The 25,141-nt window shown below is 43.3% G+C and overlaps 1 protein-coding gene across 1 annotated transcript in view; it reads right to left on the reverse strand.

Moving 5' to 3' along the window:
* Positions 1–25,141, reverse strand: part of LOC138262378 (uncharacterized) — a 269,900-nt gene that overhangs the window by 171,441 nt on the left and 73,318 nt on the right. The window contains exons 11-13 of the mRNA XM_069212276.1: positions 18,946–19,073; positions 4,979–5,125; positions 1,772–1,971 (exon numbers count right to left, since the gene is read on the reverse strand). Coding sequence (XP_069068377.1) covers positions 1,772–1,971; positions 4,979–5,125; positions 18,946–19,073 — 475 coding nt within the window. The remainder of the gene's footprint in view (positions 1–1,771; positions 1,972–4,978; positions 5,126–18,945; positions 19,074–25,141) is intronic.

The following is a 25,141-nucleotide window of genomic DNA, read 5'->3' on the forward strand; positions in this document are numbered from 1 at the left end:
GGGGCTACCTTTAAATATGATTAAAGTTTAGATTCCCTTTGGGAGCGGATGGACATGTGGAGTTTGAGGTCTCTGAGCTCACAATTTAAAAGTACATCTTTTAGTAAAGTTGATTTTAAGATTTTGGGTTTGAAAATGCCACTTTTAGAAAGTGAGCATCTTCTTGCTTATACCATTTCTGTGACTCTGCCTGTTTGTGGATTCCCTGACTGGGTCAGTTTGACAGTTGGGCTGGTTGCACCTCACACTAGACAGTGACACAAAGGGCGCTGGGGTGTAGCCTGCATATCCCGATGAGCCATCTGTGCTAGGAGGGAGAAGAGGAGTGGTCATTCACACCTGAAAGGGCTGTGCCTGCCCTCACACAATGCAGTCTCCAACCCCCTGGTGAGTGTCTGGGGCCTGGCCCGGGCAAGGCAGGATTTCACATTCAAAAGAGACTCTTCTTTGAAGTAGGCCTACTTCAAAGGAGAAATTGGGTATAAGAAGGGCACCCAAAACCACAGACTTTAGATCACGTCTGGAAATCAAGAGGAACCTCTGCCTGGAGAAGAGCTGAAGAGCTGAGGAGAAGTGCTGCCCTGCCTGTGACTGTGCTTTGTGGAGCTATCCTGCAGTTGCTGCTTCTTCCTGTGCAAGGGGACAAAGACTGGACTTTGTCGTATATTCCTGCTTGAGAAGGAATCTCCAAGGGATTGGACTGAGCTTGCCCTCTGTTCTGAAGTCTCAGGGCCATCAAAGACTTCCCTTACCAGCACCTGGACTCTCTGCTGAGACTCCTGCCCTGACAAGTGGTGCCCTATCCAGTCCCTGGGCCCTTAAAAGGAAAAGCTGGTGAAAATTCAAGGAAATCGACTTCTGACGACTCCGGACCAACGCTGCTGCCGAATCCGGTGCCGCCTCCTGCAACGGACTCCGTGATCTTCGCTGGAACGTGACGACTTTTGCACGCCCGACACCACTGCAGCCCTGCCAAAGTCTGCGACTACGTGGAAGTCGCCGCACCATGTTGTGACCGACACCGTCCAAAGTGCGTGGATTCAAGGTTTCGCACGGACGCCGTGATCCCTGACTTCGCGCATCGGCTTGTTTTCAGTCTTCACCAAGGTACTGTACCTGGGGGTCTGCGTGACTCCCTGGCCGCCTCCGCTGGTGTTGGATTGTTGGGAACGACTCCGTCACGACTCCGTGTTAACACCTCATCAAAGCTTTTCATGTTTCTAAGCGCTATTTTTTAATTTAATCTTTAAAAATTCAGAACTTGACTTGTGTATGTCAGATCTTTTGGTCTTGTTTTGTTTAGATAAATATTCTCTATTTTTCTAAACCTGTGTTGTGTCATTTTGTAGTTTTTCATTAAGGTACTGTATGTGTTGGTACAAATACTTTACACCTAGCACTCTGAAGTTAAGCCTACTGCTCTGCCAAGCTACCAAGGGGGTAAGCAGGGGTTAGCTGAGGGTGATTCTCTTTTACCATGACTGGAGTGAGGGTCCTTTCTTGAACAGGGGGTAACCTGACTGTCAACCAATGACCCCATTTCTAACATCCAGGTATTGTAAATAAATTATGAATACCTATCCTGACTTGTAGAAAAGTCTGATTATTTTTTTCAACTTTAATAGTAAAAGACTTCTCCCTGTCATATGGATTTTAGTGTTTCCCTAAACAGGCAGGATGGCAGTCATACACAGGCGTAGCAGTGTGTCACTTTAACATTGATGACACAGATCTGTAAATGAAATTTAATAATGCGGGCAACAATACTCACAGATTCTTCATTGCTGTGCAGTCTGCAGGAATTAGCCCTGAAACATTGAGATATTCAGGGGTGAGGAACTGAAGGTACCCAGACAGCCGCTGGTCCAGCCATAAGCTGACATCTACCGTGTTGAGGATATTCAGATTCTTCTCAAATGTTGGCCAGGCAGAGGCTAAGATGGCAAAGCGACTTTCAGTGGTCAGGTTTACCTAGATAGAAGACAATATTGGTTAGTCTTTATAGGTAATTGACACCACTTCTAAAGAAAATTCAGACCATAAAAAATACAAGTTCATCCAGGAAAAACAAAAGCCTAACAAAGATGTTCTGGAATAAATAATTGTTATTACTCACCAGGCTCTTCCTTCTATGAAATGACTCTCTTGCCCTCAGAAAAAGCGGTAGTACAAGAGGTATAGCCTGATTCAACATTTGATGGACTGTACTCTGTCTGTCAGGGACGTAGACTACATTACCTCTGCCATCCTGTAAGACTGCCGTACATTAAAAGGGACCATCCATCACGGCAGATTCTTACAATGTATCAAACATTGGGTGGGTGGCCACCTTCAGTTTTCGGGGCAGTTCACCAAACTTTTTTATTTATTTGTTTTTTAGAAACCAACTCCCAAAGTGGAAGTTTGTCAAGAAAACATAAAAAAAATGAATGACACCTGAGATTTCAGATTTTTTTTTCTATCCCTCATCAACAGACTTTTACAGGTGGTGACACACAGGAATTTAAGCACATTGCACCATCCACTCTAAAGCAAATTGCACCGTCCACCCTAAATAGGGCGGCCGGTGTGGTGTCCTGCCTCTGAAGACCTCTACTTTGTTGGACTTGTCCACCCTAAATAGGGTGGCCAGTGTAATGTCCTGTCTATGAAGACCTCTACTTCGCTGGACTTTGCCAAATGGTATGGCGGACAGCTTACTTCGTTGCTTTTGCAATGAAGAGACCTTTCTGCCAAACTAGAAAGTACGCGCCCTCATCCCCTTTTGTTTTATTTCTAAACCATCCTTCCTTCCTATTCCATCACTTATACAGCCTTGCTTTGTTGAACTTCTTTGATACAGCAAACTTCTTTGACACGAGAGAGTAATCTTATACCAATATGGCATCATAACATATGGCAACAGTGATACATGTGTACAATGTTCTATAGTGCTGACTATGGCTTTCTGAAAGTAACCAGAGAAAATTACACATATATTTGAAAGTGGCCCCACTCAATATCCTAGAAAGTGTATGCTCATGCATATCTTTGCCCTGTAGTTTGCTTTTTCCAATAAAAAATATTTGTCTTCCCCCTCCGTCATTCTTGAAATGAGACACAAAAGCTGTCCCCCAATATTTCACATAGTTCTTTTAGCCCAGGACAATAACATTAAAAGCCCTGCACACAAACACCTCCTGTTCTATAATGTCAAGTAGTGCAAGTTTCAGGAGTAGCTAAATAAGCAAAGTAAGAACCTCTTACAATTGCAAATGTTAGTGCCACAGCACACATAACAATCCGTTCAATTAACAGTGTAGAGCTCATTCACATCAATATAAGTAGACAGTAGTCCCATATTTTTTTCTTCATAAATGCATGGATCCAACGTTTACTAAATGGTGGTACAGTTCTTAATGCACTGCGAAATGCGGTACATGATTTAGACAGGCAACCAACACGAGTTTCAACACCACAATTGACTTTTTCAAGGCTAAAGCGTTGTGTATCCTAAGCAAGTGATGAGAAATAATCCTTGATGGACCTGGCCCTTCTTGCAGGGTCATCCTCAAATGTTTTGCCTTCTTCTTCCTATTTTTTTACCTGTTTTGTTGGATTTATAACTCTTGGAACTTTACCAGTGCTAAAGTGCACATGCTTTCTGTCTAAATTGTACTGTTGATTGGTTTCTCCATGAGCGGCATATTTGATGCACTAGTAAGTTCCTAGTGTAGTGCACTGTGTGAACCCCAGGGCCTGTAAGTCAAATGCTACTAGTGGACCTGCAGCACTGATTGTGCCACCCACACGAGTAGCCCTGTAAACATGTCTAACCTGCCACTCAAGTGCCTCTGTGTGCAGTTTTAAACTGCCATTTCAACCTGGCAAGTGCGCCCACTTGCCAGGCCCAAACCTTTATTTAAGTCACCCTTAAGGTAGGCCCAAAGCAGCCCCAGGGGCAGGGTGCAGTGTATTTAAAAGGTAGGACATGTACTGGCATAATTTACACGTCCTGATAGTGAAATAATTCTAAATTCGGTTTTTACTATTGCAAGGACTATTGCTCCCATAGGGTAACATGGACATTGCCTTGAAATTCCTTTGAAGTGTAATTTCCCACTGGGAGCAGATTGAAATATGGAGTTTGGGTCTCTGAACTCACAATTTAAACTTGCAAAGTGGGAGTTTGTTTTTAAGAAATGAAAAACTAATTAGACCCACAGCTTCGGTGTTTTCTCCCACTTTGTGGGGGGGCTGTTTATTTATGTGTTTACTGTCACTTTTCTTTAACTTGTTTAGCAAGTTTTACTGATAGAGTACAGGCTGTAGGAAGAGTATGTATATGATGGTAGGCGGAGTGGGCTCCATCGTCAAAACACTTAAGGTATCCCTGTTTCTACATTGCCCTTGTGGCAGAGTACTGTCTTTAACAAACTCTGAGTTAGAATCCTTATCTCTACTACTTAAGTCTACACTGGAGTTTAAATACCCTCTCTCTCATAATACCCCCTTGGCTCCTTCTCAAGTCAATAACACAGAGAGGGGGCCTTTAATGTGTGCCATAGGCCTCTCTATCAGTTTATTAGTTAGCAGCCCATAATTCATATAAATTACATCATACCTGCGATTGGCTTTAGCTAGTAGGAATGATGTAATTATCATGAATCACATCTTTTCAGCCAATTAGAAGCTTAAAACATCAATACCTTATTCCTACGTATAATCTAGCAATTATGAAACATTTGTTACGCCCTATAATGTCATCTGGAGGTGCCCTCGCATGTTACATCCCAGTCAACCTTTGCCCTAAACACTCTGATATTTTATGTAACTTACACTCTTTGGTGGCCTCTTAGACTATAATCCATGGTAGTGATTACGTATCTTTTATATTAATGAAAAGTTAGTTCAGTGTGAGATGTTAATGAACAATACGTGCGTCACAAAAAAGGTTAAACTCGTGATGCTCCTTGGAGCTTTAACATTGTGAACTTACTAGTTTGTCGTCCAGGCTGTCCAGTAGTGGGCCAAGCTGACTGATGTTTGTATAGTGGCTGACAATGACTTTCCAGGTTGTGTGGTTGGTGTATCCTGGTCGCAGGAGGATAGCTTCAAGCTCGACTGGCTTCAGGCTGTTTATTATCTAAGGGCCATTCAAGCAAACACAATGAGGAGATATACATGAACATACATCCCATGTACATTTGAAGAGCGCACCATCGTGTGGTGCATAAACGACTGAGTTTTGTTTTAGCATGAAATGCTGCGTTCGCATGATGCATAACAGTGCAGTACTTACAACTTTTCCCTTTTCATACATCTGGCAGTACGCCTTCTGCACATCAGACTAGATGAGGCATAAGTACAGGAGTCTATAGTACACCCCATGTGTTACAGATTCAATACCATGATTCATCCTATCGACAGCTGCTGTACTTTCGGAATCATCTTTTGGTTTTCTGTGTCCATTACTGCTTCCCTGTCTGGACCATCCCTGTCCAGAATCGTTCAGTAAGCAGTTCTTGTCCCAAATTTCATCCATCCTCCCATCTCGCCACATGGTCTCTCTTTCCATTCACAACAGTACAAGGTTAATCAGCCGCAGGATACGTTTTCCACACATAACCCAGTGTCCAGGGTCTCTCCTATTCCCGCCCTGTATGTACCCGGGAAAGTATAAGAAGGAACATAAACTGCACCTCAAAGTAGACACCTCAGAGTGCATGCAGTCCTGCTTCCCTAACATACGAGCCCCTGCCACTTGTTTCCTTTCTCCAGTTGATGTGGGGTACAATCTACTTCCCTGAGGCTGCGTGATTCCGCACAGTAGAGCCTTGCCTGGCACTCTTTTGTTTCTGTTTGTTGTTCTTTCTCTCACCTCTTCTCTCCTTTAGCTTTGAAAGCCTTTGCATCAATACTCCAAACTATAGCCAAGTTTGAAGTACTATAAGCAGTTTTCAGTAGTCTGCCTGCGGTACTACTTGTGTCTACTATGCATCTGCTCTGTGTCTACTGTGTGCCTACTGTGTGACCTTCTACCAACCGACCAGACACCTGTGATCTGCCTCCCTCTTCCTTGCAGACCCCCCCTGGTTCCGTAGATCCAACAGTAGAGGACGCTCCTTCTCTCACCTGGCGGCCAGAGCCCGGAACAACCTTCCCCTTAGGAAGGCCGCATCACTCCAGGAATTCAGGGAAGGACTCTAGACCTGGCTGTCCGAACGAACGGAACACCGCGAAGCAGCTAGCATCTCCAGTCCCTTGAGACCTTCACGGGTGATTTGGTGTGCTTTATAAATCCTGACTGATTGATTGGATTTGGCAGCCAGCATCCGGTACATGCCTGCACATTGTGTTCAACCGACGGGACCAACACATGCATGCACTGACGTGCACACACAAACAGACATAAAAGCACCGATGCACAAGGACCAACAGTCATTAATAAACTTGTGCCCCGGGGGGGGCAAGCTGATTGGCATCAACAAAGCATTTGTTGCTGTGCAGCAGAAGGACTCTGTCCTGTATGGCACAGGGCAATGTCCAGCACTAGAGCACGTTAGTGTGCAGCACAGAGTTCGGGTGCAGCATTGTGAAGCCAACACTTTACACCCGTAGACAAAACCACCGATCAGTCCCCATTCCTTCAGTTTCTACAGGGGTCCCAAACTGCATGAGTGCTCTGGGTGTGCATCTGCCTGCAGCCTCCCACGAATACCCAGCAATGTACCTGCCACTATTTGTTCCCTTTATATTTTTTAGCATCGAAGGGCAGTTTTCTTTACACTTTCCCATAAATATACCTGAATGTTGCTACTCGGCTGAAGCATTTGTAACACTACCTATGACTCGTGTCACTTACTGTACGGCCCGCCGCTTAGTGGTCAGCCGTGCAGCTCTTGCTGTGGGCTCATTCTGCTGTAATGTTACCAGTAATACATGTCTTGAGACCATTATTGGTGACAGATCACGCCGGTCACTTTTGAAGACATCTATATTTCTGCTTACCATATGACTGTAGAGTATATGTGTAGGCCTGGGCTAGCGACAGCTTTAACTGTCTTCCCCAACTGTATATCATAATTAAAAAAAACACACACACAATATAATCAAATAATGCATACGAAGGGCTTTGGGTCCGCGCCCTTTACCTCATGCAAAGGTATTCACATTTTGGGCCAGCCCATAAAACAGTATGACAACATACATGGACTGCGCAATTGGTCAGCCATCTTCAACGATTTGCTTTTTGCCAGTGTCATTTACATTTTAGTTCAGTCCCCTAAGGAGCCGCCCTCTGTCTTGCGGGTCAGGCAGTGTGAAATAAGGCTTCGCATTACATTTAAATCTGCATCAGAAACAGGTGAGAAGGGAGTCCCTCTTGAGGAAATCCAGCCCATCTATGCCCTTGCTCTCTGTTTAACATCATGAGCTTTTCCAACAACTACATTACTAAAACCAGCTTTGCTTGGCTTAGAATCCCCATTTTTGTGTACAATGATTGCTGTTGCTTTTGTCCGTCTTTTATTTCTCGTTTTCAACTTTGTAGTGATGCAATGTCCTGAGGAATCATCCTGGGATTTGTAGTCTTTTCTTCCAAGAATTGTGCTTATGCTCCTGTCCCTGCATCAGTTATTCTAGTGTACACCGTGTTAATCTCACAACATGGCTTTCGACTTTGCAGCTGTTTTAAATGCCTTGGGGGCCCCATCACACACCTCTCCTTACTAATCTCAAATAGTTTAGACCTTCAATTATTGACCCATGTCCCTGCTGGTGGTCACAGTTCTACCTCAGCTCATTGTCACTACTCCTGTTTAGGTCTTGTCTACAGACAGTTTTTAGCTTTCCATTGTCAATGGTGTATTGTGCACAATACCAATTCTTATGGCCTATTTACAAACCGCATTTTGTAGTATGTTTATTCGTACTACAGTAGTGCTACTCATGTACTACAAAATGCTTTTCAGAATCCTACATGCGAAGGTCTCAGTTTCCATCTCCTGTTCTCCTGTCTTTTATAAGCGGAGATCTCCATCCAAAAGCACTTGTACACTTACATTATAGTTGTACATGTGGGAGGAAGAGGCTGGTGGCTGGGAAACGGGCAATACTTACTACTAAGTGAGAGGGGTTTAGAGAGGGTAAGGAAGAGTCAAGAGATGGTTAAGCAGGAGTTTAGTTAGGGATATGCACCCACCCACAGAAGAGTAAATCTATTGCTATTCACAAACTGTACTTCTGTGGTTACTACAGCCAAAAAGGAAAAAAAAACTGTTGTAAATGTACACCAGCTCATACTTTGAGTACGTCCAGTGGAATACATGGCCAATCACTGGTGCTGCGATACCCTTCCATAAAAAATATGGAGGCACAGACTTAAAGAGAGCCCCAAAGGAAATAATTTTGAAATAAATTACTGTTTTTTTAATTTTTAAAAATGTATCAATATAAATTAATTTTTAAAAAGGTATGTTAACAACAGCATTTTGTTATAAAATATTTTGTTACTCTTTTTAAAATAAAGATAAACGTAACTTTATTTTTTTAAATAATAATTTATATTAATTCTGTAAATGAATTTGTTTAAATGTTAATACATAATGCACATATTAATTGTTTCTCTTTTGGTGGGATTGCTTTTAATACATATTTTTACTATATTTTTTATTTATTATATTCAAATGAATTACATATTCAATTCAGAATTAAATTAATAGTGCTGTAGCATTTGTATTTATTTACTTATTTATTTTATTTTGTTCCACATGTAAAATACATATATAAATATATTTTACATTAAGATTTATCATACAAACATTTTAAATATGTTTTTAAAGTGTTCAATACCATGTTTTACTTTTCCGTTTACTGCACCATAGGGAGATCTCCGCACCAGTGGTGGAGACCTCCACCTACTTGTGAAAACTTAATTCTTTTAACTTTACACTTCTAAATAAGGCTCCGGCCTCTGAATTCAGGGGGTAGAGACTTGTAAGTTGCCAATTTGTGGTAGCTTTACACTTGAAAATGATGAATACCCAAAAGAAGTAAAGTTGCTACAAAGAATCAGATTAAATTTGCACATATAGATTCACTCACCTGTAAGTTTACCTTTGTGAATATAGTCCTTATATTGTGCTTTGGGTTAATCTTTTGTTTTCTCGTCTATCACATAAGCTTGCTTTTTATGCAGTGTCTTTCCTTCCTCTTTTCCATTTGTACCCCACTGGAGCATGCCATCTTTACCATCCTTTTGATTGGATGACATATTCTTCCATGGTTCACGTCAGATAAATCATTTTTTTTCCTTTTCTTTGAACACTCTATGACAGTACATGTGTTTCTTTTCTTGCTTTCCTCCCCCCTCCACGTGCAGCTTCCCTCTCATATCCCTCCCCCTGTGTGCTCCGTGTTGCCCTTTACCCCTGTCAGCGTCTTCATAGAAGCACAGCATCAGGTATATTTTTGCTGGGGTTCGATTGAAGAGCAGATTCGGTTGGGTGTACATGTGGAATGAAAGACCATGTCCTGACACACAGTGGTAGTGTTTATGACAATAGGGTTGGGGAGGGCTTCTGCACTCGACTCAGCTGGCATTTCAGGTAGGCGGTGTACTTAGTGTGACTGGAAAGGAAATGCCTCTTTTTCTGGAGGCCTATAAATCTGCTGCCTAGACCAGACAACCAGAGTACTTTCTTTCGGATCTGAGACATCGTAAGTAAATTAGATCTAAGCAGACCTATTCCTTTCACATTCTGATAACTCCTTATTCATCGCCTCAGAATGCTCTTTTGTTCTTTTAAGTACCTGCATTCAGTCCTCTGTGTTCTTTTTAAGCTTGATCATGTGAAACAATGTTTTTAAACTCCATTCAGAGTTTCCTGTATAAATATTATTCGAAACATAAAGCGTACCATTTCTAAACATTATTAATATTGCATTATATTTACAGTTTTGAGATACCTAAAGATTTGTGTTTTCTTTTCCTTTAGTGATTTAAAATGTGTTCTTAGTTTTTTAACAAAGCTTTATAAACAATCATTGCTAAAACCAGTAGTGTGTCAGTCTCATTATAAATGCAAAATCTATTAGGTTTGCCCATTCTTGTTCCAATTACTTCCATACCTTCTCAAATTGTACCTCTGCCGTTCTTTTTCTAATATTTGTTTCCAAAACCATTTTTATTATTTTTCCTATCAGTAAACCAGTACAAAGATTAAGATAACCGACAATGAACCAACAATACCAACCTCTCTAACTCACTATATGAAAGGTCATTTCGATCAAGTATTTGTTCCATTAGCAATCAGGTCCTCTCACTGGGTCTCTCGAACCTGTCTCCCCCTGTGACATCAAGGAGCAGTACTCCAAAAGTCTCTCCATGGGACCCATATTTTATTACATTTCGGTGGGCACCCTTGTGCTTTGTAGATCGTCTCTGCTAGCGGTCTACACCGTTCCATGTTCCTCGTCCAATGTTTCACACTTGGCGAAAACAGGGGCACCCTTGAATTCTAGTGGTATTTCTTCCTCCACGTTCTGCAGCCATTCTTTATATTTCAAGAGAGTGCATTTAATTAAAATCTGGTGCCTTTGACTATGTGCTAGTTCAAATTCCTCCTGAAGTGTCCAAAGGTTATCATACCACCCATCCCTCTGAACATTTCCTAGCTTTGAGATTCACAGGAAATCCCATTGCTTGTGGCCTTCTAGAAGTCTCCGGTCCGCAAGGACAGCTAAGTCTCATAAGGCCTTCTCCCACCTACCCGAGCTTCCTGGTGGACCTCTTCCACACCTTAATTACTGATCCAGTAGGGTCACCGACCCCCACAGAGTCTCCCTAAACATCCTCTCTCACCCACTGCATGTGTCTCCAAGAATAACGTAGGTTCTTGTTGGGTGGAGGATGCCCATTCATTGAGCGTGAGCAACTGGGCCTACTCTTATTCATATAAGAGAGAGCTCATTCTCTTCCATACCTCTACTATTGTTTGCCGTCCCTCACAGTTCTCCATCCATCTGTTCATTCTTCATCTCCTCACTCTTTTGTACGTCTGTCCTGCAACTTCCCACTCCCTCCATTCCCTCCTCCACTGTCTTCCATCCTCTCTCTCTTCTGCAGACAGCCCAGCAATCTCACAGCCACTCTCATCCTGCCTAGGTACCATATTTTGCTTAGGGAAAGGCAGCTCTGACCGAGCTTTTATCTTTTTCTCCTTTGGGGCTGTGGTAGCTCAGAAACCTTCCATCATTGGTCGTTTTCGTGAACCATTGCGCCTGCTGCTCTTTGCTTATAATACGCCCCTCCCCATAGAACCGCTAGAGGCGCTGTTTGCGGCCTGGTCACCTTCCAAGACATCAGCAGAGTCTTACACTGGAAGTCTCATAACTTGAAGGGTGGACACATCCCCTGTACGAGCCTCCACCCTGCAATGAGGATAATTATAACTCCCAGATTAAATAACGTTTTATACCGTACTGCGTTTCTAAGCGTCATGAACAACAAATGTTACATTATGTTGTTTCATTATGTCTCCCTGCCTGAAGGGCAGTCCTGCAGTAAGAAAGAACAAGTATTTTGCTGAAGGGCAATCTTGTATGTTTTATTGAAGTGTGTCTCACCAAGACACCCTCAAACTTCAGCTAGTTTAACAAACCCTTAGGAAATTCGTGACCGAGGTTAGTCTCACCACTTGAACAGTGCTCCCACCCACCTATGAGACCCTCACACTGGAAGGGTGTGGAGCTTTCTTTTACATTTAATATTCTAAAGTATTGGTTTTCAAAATATTTTTTTTACATAAAACGAATCTTCAAAAAATCTAAACCATTTCAGAAAACATCACAGTACACATCTCCCAATATCCCAAATGAATATTCTTTACTTTTTTTTTTTATCTTGGACTAGGTTCTGTACTAATTCCTAAGAGAGCCCCTCACACCAGGCCATTCTTTTCTGCATGACAGCCAGTTTCTTTGGATGCATGTGCAATAAATTTGGCCATTTTGCCTTATTCTGTCCAAAACATTCTTAATATCTACCCTTCGTGAATTTTCACCTAGGAGTTTCGAACTCATTCCTTGAGACTCCACCTGCCACCACTGTGGAATACTGAAACATCACCAGCACTATGGTTAATAATTTTTCCAGCAAATGTGTCACCCCTAGCTGGCAATTGACTACTGATGGAGAAGGGTGCAGATTAGGGTTATGTGACGCAGAAGGAGGACACTTCATACTAAAAACAGTAAACTGCAGACGTGGGATTTTCGAGTTCAATCCACAGGACTGACACAGGCTGCATTCTTCTGACGTCCACTGAGTTGGTTAATAGAAATGCACATCACCCCAAAGCCCATCCTCCTGGCCACAGACATTACCTCCCCGAACGACCTATAGATACGAGAGTATTTTAATTGACTCTATACCAGCTGACATCACGCCCCATACGAAGACCTGCCTTCGTGCTTTTTAGGGTCGAGCCTGTGTTGCATGCGCTCGCGCATGCGTTTAGCAGGGAGACTCTTTTGTATTTAGAAAAGGACTCGGAGCCCTGTCAACTTCACGTCAGTGTTTTTTATTGGTTGGTGGGCTTCCCTAATAAAATCTTCTTGCTTTGATTAGTCGAAGGCACGCCTATGTCATGCCTTTTCTGGTGGCTAGCCCTCCTCGAGCGCAGCGACCAAGTACAGAAAACATGCGAGGCTCGCTGTTTTCCATCGGGCTTGTGGAATTTTTTTTCTCTAATTTACGAGCCCGATCTCGCTTGGCAGAAGTCGAGCGCTTTACATACTTGATTTCACTTTTTCGGGTTATGTACATAAATGCACTTTTGCCCGATAGGTGAAAAGTCGGGTTAGGAGTTTACAACGCGATCAGCTCTAACATGAGTAAACGCGAGACCCGATGCATTGTAAATGCTTGTTGCTTTTTGTCTTCCCGAGCACAGCACAGACCAGATGAGACTTTTATTGTATTATTTAAGCCTATGTTGAAGTTGGCCATTACAAATAATTCAATGCGTGAATTAAATGGTCACCTACGATGAAAGCGTTTTGCTTTAACGAACATGGTGAAAGGTGCCACTGATTACTCCTGCACCCATGAGCTGAGCTGGGGTGCAGGGACATTAGCGGGAGGATTGGTCAGCCGGGCTTCCTCCCCCGTGTGCTGGGAGCTGCACATTCTTGTTCTGCTCTCCTACTTGAGCACAAGAGGTGGGGGCTGGGCAACATTTGGCTTCAACAGCAGCAGAGTCGTGGGGGTATATTTACAAGTCTCTAGCACCACCTTGCACAACCCTTGCGTCATTTTTTTATGCTAAGGTGGCGTTAAGGAGGCCTTTCTCCCGTGGCATATTTACAAAGTGGTGCAATGCATGCATTGCACCACTTTGTAAACCCTTGAGCCACATTATGCCTGCGCCTGGCATAATGTATGCAAGGGGGGCGTCCCGACGTAGGGAGGCCCGAAAAAATGGCACAGTGAAATTTACATTTCAATTTACCATTGTTTCCGTCATTTTTAATGCCTGCTCAGAGCAGACGTTAAAATGACGCATCCATTTTAATCAATGGGCCTCTCTGTGCTTTGCTGCACTAGCGTCAACATTTTTGAGTGCAGCAAGGCGCCACAATAGTGCGAAAAATGTTGGCCCAAATGTCCTAAGGGCCGCCATGGTGCGCTGTATTGTAAATATGGCGCAACCATGGTGTTGTTCGGTGGGACCAATGCACCACTTTCTTGTAAATATGCCCCTTCGTTGCTATAGAAATCCTTATATTAGATGCTACTGCACTAGCGTGACAGTACTGAAGAGAGAATGGAGTCTTCAAAGAAGACATCATATGCAGGAGGAGGAGGAAGTGGAGTAGAATACTGGTATCCTCCCTTGGGACGACTTACAGTCTCATTCAAGAGGCTGTGGCCTGAGTCCTCAATGACCCCGCAACATAAACAACTAATGGACTGTTGTATTGAGGATGAAAAGGACTCTGGCACAAAGGGCAAATAAGTGCAGGGAACACACTTTCTACTGTTGCATATAAGGGTGTTTCTGGGATGTAAAAATTCAGCTAAGAGGCGGTGGAATGTTTCTGTGCACAGCATGGAGCAGTCTGTCAATTCTCTCCCATTTCATGGTGTCTTCAAGAATATGGTGATTAAAGAATGGAAAGACATTGACAAAACCAGTTTCCGTTTTGGCTAAAGGTATTGTCTGTAGAATTTTGATACTGACTTTCCGCAGATTCCAAAAGTCAACTCAGTTGTGTCTCGCATGGCTTCATCATCCTCTAGGGCATCAGAAGAGGCCTCTTGTAAAATCCTTGTAACAAGGAGGTGGAAAGCACCTTTTATACTAAGCAGCATATAGTTTTGCTTTGAACACAGTTTATGCTGCACAGACTTTGTTGAAGGTTCTTCAATCACTGTTTGGTTGTCTTCAGGAAGGCCACAGTAATCTTGGGGAACATGGAAATCGTAATGGAGTTCTTATTGAACATGACATTTGATTCATTGTGGTCATTAACAACAGCAGTAGGGGCATTTGTTACAGCCAGAAGGTTGTTATGGATGAAGATGTGGAAACTGGATGCAAATCAGAGATCCTTTTTTCATTGTCTCCCCTTCATGGGTCAAATGCTTTTTTTGGTCAGAGCTAAATATCCTAATTTGGACCCATGCCACCACCACATCTACAACCTGGGAACATCACCAATCAGCACCAACCTGACCCACATCATCAACACCTCCAACACATCCCCCACTTCCCGGATTATTGGAACTTTGCAGAAATCAACACCCTCCTCAGGAAGCCCACTGGTGACCCAAATCAACTGAGCAACGTCTGACACATCTCCCTGTTCCCCTATCTAAAGTGATTTAGAAGGCCATCAACAACCAACTGACAACAAACCAGAAAGTTCACCATGTTCTAGACAACACTCAATCAGGATTCAGGAAGAACAATAGCACTGAAACAGCACTCATTGTGGCCACTAACAACATTTGCATTATCAAGGACTGGGGAGAAACAGCAGCCCTCATCCTGCTAGACCTCTCCGCAGCCTTCAACACTGTTTCCCATAACACTCTCACCAGGAGACTCTACAAGATTGGTATACAAGGATCTGCTCTCAAATGGATCTGTTCTTTCCTCACAGGAAGAACAAAGGGTCAGGGTGCCACCAGTCACATCAGAGACCAAGAAACAGATATGCAGAGTCTAACTGGAATCGACACTCAGCCCCACCCTTTTCAACAAATACATGACACTGCTTGCCAACTTCATCCAACCACAAGACACAACCTTCATTTGCTATGCCGAAGACACCCAACTCACCTTCTCCCTGATGGAAAAGACAACCACCACCAGAGCCAACTTCACCAACTGCATGACCACAGTAGCAGACTGGATGCAAAGCAACTGCCTGAAGCTCAACTTTGACAAGCTGAAAGTACTGGTCTTCTGCAAAAAAAGTCCCCATTTGACTCTTCCTGGTGGCTGTCGGAGCTAGGACCAAAACCCACACCCACCGACCACGCAAGAAATCTAGGGATCATCCTAGACAACAAGCTAAACATGACGGCTTAAGTCACTGCAGTGAGCACCCCCTGCTTCTACCTCCTACGTATGCTGCAAAAGATCTTCAAAAACTTGCCCCAGAGCACCAGATCGACCATCAAAAAAGCACTCATCACCAGCAGGCTGGACCACGTCAGCACTCTCCATGCCAGAATCTCAAAACAACTCCTACACAGACTCAAGACCATCCAGAAACTGCTGCAAGAAACAAATGCACCCACATCATGCAGCACGTCAGGAAGCTTCACTGGTTTCCCATTCACAAGTGCATGCAGTCCAAACTTCCCACGCACACATTCAAAGCTCAACGCAACACAAGACGAGAATACCTGAACAGTCACATACACTTTCACCAACCCTCCAGATACCCATGTTCTGCCTCACTCTCACTGGCATTTCTCCAGATCTGCAAAAGCAAAAAGGAGGTTGCTTATTCTCCTACATTGAACCCAAGACAAGGAACATCCTCTCTCACTTCCTCTTAAACCTAAAGAGGTCGAGAATGAAGTAACAGCAATTGAAACTCTTCATTGGAGCCCGGTCCGATACATTTTAAGGGCACACGTCTCTCTATCAGAATTACTTGCAGAGGGTGTTGACTAATCTCCTATCAAGTCAGCAAGCACCCACCGGAGCATTTTTGAAAGTACAAGAAGTAATGGCGGCAACAACAGCTATGGTTCCTTGACCACATTTCATTCTCAAACCTCCTCTTCATCACAATCTAGTCCATTGTTCACAAGAAATGCAGAATTTTGAAACAGTGATCCTAGTGTCATTTGCACTAAGACAAAAACTCTGGGATGGTGGCTGGAGATGGGGAATCTGATCAAGGATTTGCCATTAAATCCTCCATCTCCAATTACAGACACTACAGATGGGAGGCAGTGTAAGTGTGGAGCAACTCTCGGGGAGATGGAGGTGAGGGCAATTGCTCCTTGGTGGAGTCCAATTGCTCCTCGAATTATACTGACAACAGTCAATCAGGTGGCCACGAGTTACATAAATCGTCATCTGCAGTCCCTGGTAGCGAAGCATATTCCAGGTCCAAGACAATTATCAGTCAAACAGCCTCAGCAGAAAAATTTCAGCAACAATAAACATTGGGGACAGAGGCATTCCATCATTTGTTGGCGGAGTTTGGGCACCCATGGCCATATCTCTTTGCCTTCCCAGCCAATGCGCAAACCAACCACTACTGTACAGAGTGAGTGGATATCGGGGATGAGCAGTGGAGGACATTTCCCTGAAGTGACCGGAGGCACTCCTATGCACATTTCCACCTGTTCCCCTCCCCCCCATGGTGTTTTAGAAGATTTGGGAGCAGAAGTATCAGTCATCTAGATAGCTTCTTTTTGGTCAAGGTGGGCATAATTTCCAACTCTGATGCAGCTAGTGGAAAAGGAAACTATTTGGTTTCCACGTTCTCCCCTTCCAATCAGGTTTCCTCAGTTATCTCTCAAGGTCTTGCAGGTTTTGGCTTGGAAATTGTAAAGAGAAATTTAGAGAGTCTAGAATATTCGAAAAAAGTGTTCTTCTGTATCCAGTAGTCCAGAAAGCCATCTATCCTGGAAACTTTCTCAAGGTCTTGGAGTAATTTTGAGAAGTGGTGGGTTACGATTGGCTTGGTGGCCTCTGCTTGTGAGCTGTTTAGGGTGAGAGAGTCCCTAGAAGAGAGATTTTGTGAAGGATTGTATCCCTCAACACTGTCATTGCAGTAGGCGGCCATTAGAGAGTTCACAGAGTCTTTCTCAGATTTCTCTCCAAGATTTCTCCATTTGCTAAGAGATTCTTGAAAAGTTTTAGACTTAAAACACCAAGGGCCTGTTTTAGAACTCGGCAGAGGGAATACTCCTTCACAAATGTGACGGACATCCCGTCCGCCGTGTCACAATCTCTATAGGATATAATGGGATTATAATATGACACGTTTGTGACAGAGTATTACCCCACGCCAAGATCTAAATCAGGCCCACAGTCCACCTTCACTGGTCCTCCCCTGGGATTTACAAACAGTTCAGAAAGGCCTGCAAAGGCCTTCTTTTGAACCTCTGGATTCAGCGCCTCTGCATTGGTCCGCTAAAGTGGTTTTCTTAGTTCTTAGTGACTTCAGCTAGAAGGTTGGGGGAAATTGTGGCTGTCCTGGCTCCATTTCCTTACATTAAAAAATTCCTAAAGCGGGCTGTCCTTATGTTTGACTCAAAAGTTAAGCCCTAAGTGTCATCTACATTTCATAGGGATCAATAATTAGAGCTCACAGTGTATCAAGACTTCGTTCAGGAAGGGGATTCCTTCGTCTTTGGATGTTAAAAGGGAGCTTCTAGTATACTTAAACGAAACCAAAGGATTCAGGAAGAGATTCACCTAAAATAGATCAGAATTATTGTACTTGGTAGTCCTTATTTTACCTTGTTGTCACCTAATAGATTATTTCTGGTCTTGCACCCTTTATGCTGTTAAAATATGCCCTGCCTCTAGCCATACTCATTCATGGCATGACGATGATTCCCATGGCAAACTTAGCCAACTACTGACTCACCTTAATCTTGATATTGACTTATGCAAACGGTACATATATGTGTAGTAAAATAGCTGTCACTTTTATGTACCTCCAGTGAAACAATCTGTACAGAAGGGCACATTTTGTATCCTGAGGGTAATGGATTTCTGGCTGGATCAAGTGGTATTCGGTAACAGGCAACTTTCAGTATCAGTGCTGGTCAGATGTCCTCGTGAGGATGCATTGAAGGACGTTGTGTCCGACTCCAGAGAACACATGCAGCTTGTGTAGAAGTCTCCTCGCACTGTCCCACCAAAGAATTTTTAAAGGGTGAGACAGTCCATTTTCAGCAGGCATTGAGTTTCCGACCTCTCTGGTGAGATTGCTAGTTGGGTTGCACACAGTTCCTAGTTTTTGCAGATGTTAGCCAATGCTCACCACCTGCACCTAATTACTGACATCTTTTATTGACAGTCCCCTCACTACTGAGTGACATTGTATTCCCATTTTCTGCAGCGCCCATCAGTTTTGTAGTGTATTATGCACAAAAAATAGTGATAGAACTTCGCAGCACTGGCAGGAGCAGTGGATGGTGCAACGCGTGGTTGCATCCTTAGCTTGGGACCTTATAGTTTTTTTTAGATATTAATCAGTAGTTGCGCACACTGCCAATTGTCTGTAGTGCTTTGGCCAAGGGACAATTAACCTATAAAAGCAGGATTGGTATTCCTTCACATAGGACGGAAGTACGTACTAAATAATACTGAATCTTCAAGCTTTGTAAATCCAAACATCCATCTGTTCCCAACTAGATTCACAAGCAAATAAAAAGAGTAGGGAAGGAAACACGTGAACTGTGATAAACTCTGTCACCTGTGATTGGTTTTCGGATGGAATCAACGCCACCAGGTCTGTAGCCGTCATTTGATTGGAGAATATCAGGAAGTAGTTATTAAGGAAGTCTTGGAAGGAGGTTTCATTATCACATATGAGCTTCGAGCCTGGTGCAAAAATGGAAACCAATTAATGCCAATTACTTCGGAAATAGACCTTTATCTAAACAAATCAGACGTGAAACCAGCTAAATGTGTACCATTTCGTAAAAGAAGTGCTTATCATTGTCCATATTTACAGTTGAAACATTAAAACAGTTAAAACATTAGACAGCATGGTAGTACATTGTGCTAGCAGTAGAACGGTAGAACATGAATTTGTGTGGAACAGTTCTTTAGTTGCCTTGTTTGAGCAATTGATTTTACTTCAGGGCACTACTCTCCCAGGGGCAGCAAAAGATGTTGTTCTAATCACAAGGCGGTTCTCAATATGATGTGGTAAGTGGGCAACTAGAGTGTTCTCATGCAAAATCAAACTGGGAACTTCAAGTTTTACTTTAAAGTTATACTGTAGAAAGCCTTGGAAACTTACCAGAGAAGAGGCTGAATGTTCAGTACAAGACCTCTTAAATGCATTTACTTTTTTTCCTCCAGTAGCTTTTTAGAAGTTTGTCCAACATACCAGTGATTAATTTGTAAATAAAAACGTGCTGGTGCCCAATGCTCTCCTTTGAAACACACAGCTGCTTCAATTAAATGTGCGAGCACAGAATACTAAGGCGGTGTAATCCTGAAGCCTTCTTGGGCCTCTATAATCTGTTTACAGCCACTCCCTGCCCCCTCTGCTGCTCACTCTTGCAGCTTTCAGTTTTCTCCCTTTGTGACTCTTTTCCGTCTTTGTCTTCCTCCGTCTTTCCCATATGTGTCTTTTGATCGCAGTAAATGCCTGATGCAGAAAAATAAGTGCTGGCCCTTAAAAATAAATGCTGGTGCCCCCCACCGGAAACCACCGGCTCAAATTAATCACTGCCACATATGCATCACCATACCCAGTAACAAAACTTGAGCCTCCCCCAACCAAAGTCCATGTAGTACCCCCCTACAGACTTCATCAGGAACTGTCAGGCACTGTGCTGAGGGGGCCCCCTGGCAAAATAATAAACAATTTCCTAACCTGTGCATCTAAACATACCAGTCCACTTTGTAAGAGGACACTACAGTATGCAGCTTCACTCTAACCTGCTGGTCATCTCCCCGAATGCTACCTTCCTTTACTCTTGAAATCTTATCTTGAAGTCTTCTCCTGCTTCATTGTCTTCACTTAAGTAAATCAAGCACACAAAAGGTGAGGGGAGAAATGGGTGCAATAAGTTTGACCACTGGAAATCTTTCAGGGTAGCATAACAACCCACCGTTCTTTTGCCCACCAAACCAACTAGCCAGGCTTGACCCTGCGCCAATAAGGACAGTCCAGCCTGAACTGCCGGTCCAGGTCCTCCCTGAATTTAAACACAAGCAACCCAAGATCCGCTTTGCCCTGATTGGGGCTTATCAGTCAGGTGTAGCTTGGTTCCAGTGAGCACAGGACTCACGACTGGGCACACCACTGCCACATAGGGTTGCATATCTAACACACAAAAGGTGATGGGAGGAATCCTTTCAAAAAGTGGCTGAAATTAATTTAACCATTCTATCCATCATTTCGTTGTTGCAGTTCATCTCAATGAAGACACACTTCTCACCTATCTTTGAAGATTATTGTCAGGAAAAAGGTGCAGGGGTTCACTGGCATTTTTTCCAGAATTATTGATTTTAAAGAAGCAGGTCAGTATACCTGCTGGAAAAGAGCTGCAGCACCTATCAATCCAAACAGCATCCTCCAAACCTGGCCTAACATTCTGGTGTAGAAAAACCCTGTCAAGTGATTTGTGTTTCTAAGGAGTACTACCTGATGGTAAGTGCTGCCCAGTTCCAGGGTGGAAAGAACTGTGGCTTCAGCCAAAGTGTTAATTAGTTCATAGATGTTGGGTAATGGATGTTGATCAATCCATATCACTTCCTTTAAACTACAAATCGTTTTGCACAATAAGTTTCCCATACGCCTTAAACAAAACCACCACTGGAAATATCCAAGATGGCGCTTTCAATTAAATAATTACCTTCTTCCACATCTCCTTCAGCTTCCTACCCCTATTTCTTACAGAAATTATATTTTTCTCAGTATGATGTAATACTTGAAACCATTTGACTCTATACTTTTGTTGAACACCTTCAGACATTCCACTGTCAGTTGGGGTACCCATGGTTCACCTCCTGAGTCAACTCTCCTGAAATTACAGAATAAGTAGGAGGCACTGTCCAGGGATATAGTCTTTTTCATAAATCGTCCTGAGGATGCCATCCTAGCAGTGATTCCCCCTTTGCGGGTGTTTAACAATTCCCCTTTTCAAAGGCTCCCTTGCATTTCCACCCATGCAAATCACAGAATCTTTATCATATGCCATGTACTTCTACCTTGGGGCTCAACTTCAAGCCTAACCACAGTTCTTTAAATGGATCCTGTTCAATTAATGAATTCCATCTAAATCAATATACCGTCATGCAAGAATCCTTACCATCTACATTGATGATTGTGGGGGGTAACATATTCTGTATAGTGCGATCTCCGATGCTGGTTGCTATTTGGGAATTCAGTTCCTCATTATCATATGCCCATCTTCATGAACCATGTTCACTTTCCCTGTCATCCCCTTTCACATTTGTCCATAATAACATCTCTTTTTGCACCTTCAAACAGGTGCACCATGCGCAAACAGGGATAGTGCACCCTATTATGTGGAATGTGATTGTGTCAGGGCAGCTTCAGCTTGTGCTGCCCTGGGGGCAGCACATTCAAGTGAAAAATGGAGCAACATTGAAGCAGTTGCTCTGTGTTTCACTGTGCAGGTGGAAACCACCTGCACTTGAGGGGAGAGAGTTTCCCTTGCAGGTGGGTGCAGTAAGTGACCGCATCCACCTGCAAGGCAATATCCCTCCAGACGGCTGCCATCAGGGGATGCACTGACAGAGAGTCACCTTTTAGTGGCGTACTGTCAGTGCCCCTCCTGACAGCTTCTTTGCCTTTGTGCCCACCTTCACGATGTGGTGCAGGTGCTGAGGCAAAGAGATTTCCTCATTTGCATAGAGCCACGCCTCCCTGCACATAAGGTAATGCCTCCTGATGATACAACTGGCCCTATATGTGTGCCAGCACTGTTCATATTACAGAAGGGGACCCCACAAACACCTGCGGCCCCTTCTGAAATACCAAAGTGCCCTGGGAGCGCAAAGCGGGTGCAAAAGCCCATTGTGCCCTGGGGCACTTTGTGTAATATGACCTTAATAAGTCTTTAACAGCAGAAAACCAGGCTGAATAATTCAGTCTTTTGAGGTTTCCCGACCAAGAGTTGCTGAGCTTCTGTTTCTACTGCTTCAGAGAATGTCTCTTCAAATCAAATGGGTGGGTTCTTCTGTGATCCTGCTGGTTCTGAAGTGGTCTAGAAATTTCAGTATATCGTTCTTCTAGTCCCTCCACCATCTGTGGGTGATGGTCTGGCGTTTGAAAAGTTGTGCCTTGGCAGTCTAAGTTTGTCTCCAGAGCCAAGTGGTCTTCAACTGAATCCTTTCAGACTTCATCTTGTAACCCACTTTGTTTCTTTGATTTTTTGTGAATCATTTTCTATCAGGCTGGTAAAATGCTTTTCGACAATGTCAATGTCAGATGTTCGGTCCTTGTCAAGTGATCTGGGCTCCATGGTGGAATTGGCTTAGCGTTGTTTAAAAAGATTTGAGGTTTCACTTCCTAGGTTTTATTCACCTGTTCCCCCTTGGGATCTTCGTGTTGTCCTTAAGTCTATGCAAGCTTCTCCAACAGGCTCCCCTAAAAATATTAACTGCTAAGATGGTATTTTTGGTGGCTGTCGTTTTGGCTAGGAAATTAAGGGAAATTAGGCTTTCCTCTGCTTTTGCCTGAGGGTCCCGCTACATCTTTCTTCTAGTTCCTATCTAAAGTGTGTTCTTACTTTTATTTAAAGCAGGAAATTGTCCTTCCAGTTTTTTTGTTTCTACACGTAGCTGATGGGTATGCAATTGCATTTCAATGGCCTACGAGTTGGCAGTGTTCCCCTTTCAGTGCAGGTGCAAGGGCTCTCCACTGTGGGCACCAAAAACGTCATTCCACTGAGTCCTACTCTTCCCTGCATCAGTTCTTCTTCCCTCCGACTCTTTTTGTAAAAGCTTCACCAAATTGACAAAATGGTGCATTTTTTAAATAGCAGAACTTAGAAATCCCTTTTAATAGAACAATTTTTTTCTGGGAAATTAAGCTGGCAGACAATGTTTTATAATGATGACAGGTTTCTTACTGTTGAGAAACTGCAATAGTTGTCACCTTCCTAACACATTACCAGTGAAAATATAATTTTGCGCACATCTCCTTACTGAACCCAGAGAGTCAACCACAAAATTGAAAATTGAGCACTCCTCGCTAAATCCCAATCAATTAATGGATACAATTTCATGCTCTTAATCGCATCCACTGTGGCTACAATGACCTATCAATTCCAATCAGTACATCCAAGCATAACCTTCTGACTTTGGCCTTTTGTTCACTCTCAAGTGCATTCTTGATGATACCTATCTTCATTTAAAACAGAGTGGTGTATGGGCGTTTTCACTTTTGGCCCCCATTAGGGAAATCATCTTCCTCTGTGCCTCCACTCTCAAGACAATCATCAGATTTTCATTACGGACTTACAAACCTGATTATTCACTCACTAATTTTCCTGTTATTGAGTGTACTGTACCTACCTGGCAAACGCCACAGTAGCTTCTGTGTTGTGAACGTATTAAAGGACCGTGAGTTAGCCTCTACCCCAACATCTGACAGATATCTGGGGCATCCCCTCTCCTGGGCCTCACAGCAAAAGGGTTGACACAGACGACAGGGTCACCTGTTTAGGCCCCTACTGTAATAGCATCCTGCTCCTGCCAGGCTACTCTCCAGGATGTTATTTACATCGCATATCCACATCCATACACAGAAAACAAAAACACTTACTCCACACCCCACAGTATGCAAATCTAACCTCATCCACATCCCAGTAGTTGATACTACATGTCACACTCTCCACCACATGGCCATTAATGCAAAGTCTGCAGGGTGCCATGCTAGGGGGATCAAACGCTTCATCACACTTCATAACCCTGATGCACTCTTCATCACAAACTAAGCTCACCCCACATCCTCACACATCAAAGGGGACTTTGTGCTGACCGGCTACACCATTCAATGTGCGCATCGCAAAAAACAGACAGTAGAAATCCATGTTATCACCCAAAGTCTCTATGACCTTGCAGGACTTGGCCTGAGTACTTTCTGGAATTCTTCCTTACACTGAGCCCTAATCTTCCTCATCCTAGTTTTAAGTTTTGTGGAGTCCCATCCCTAGCAGACAATGACTCCTAGACTAAGGTATTTTTATATTTAATTTTTCAAGTCAGGATATCCTCCCACAATTCATCCTGCAATTTAGCAATCAAGAATAAAGATCCACAAAGCTCGCCACTATTGTGAGTACTCTGTGTATTGAAGATTGCCACTGAGTAATCATACCAGTTTCCCTTCCTCATCCCAGTCCTTTACTATGTGTACTTATTAAGCAAACCCAAAAGGGCACTAAAATCACATCTACAGGAGGTGAAGCTGGACATCTTATTGTTTTAATAGCAGACAAGGAACAAGCAGCACTCAAATACATGGATCTCCCACCTGGCACTTTCTACTCTCTGCAACTCAGTTACAGCTACAGGCACCTGGGACAGAACAAGGACTTTTCAGATTAAATTTCAGCTCTCCCCACCTGACATCCGAACACCGTGATCTTTGGAAACTTCAATTTCACCAGCAACTCAAGTGCAAATATAAAAAAAGCCCCAATGCCTACATATTTGACCTGGGCATCTCAATCTCACAAAACATCCACTCCGACCATCTCTCCTTTGCCAGCACCTTACTCAATGCCCAGCACGCCAATGCCAACTAAATTGCAAACTAACAATTTACAACAATAACTATGGCCAAGTGAGAACAGCAGTCCCTAGTGAGTCCCCTATATAAGGCTCAGATGCACTTCAAACCAGTACCTCACTGTAAAGGATGTTTCTGCCATTAATACAGAAAATATAGTTAATTCTAA

The sequence above is a fragment of the Pleurodeles waltl genome, chromosome 10, assembly GCF_031143425.1.
Source record: "Pleurodeles waltl isolate 20211129_DDA chromosome 10, aPleWal1.hap1.20221129, whole genome shotgun sequence".
Lineage (NCBI taxonomy): Eukaryota > Metazoa > Chordata > Amphibia > Caudata > Salamandridae > Pleurodeles > Pleurodeles waltl.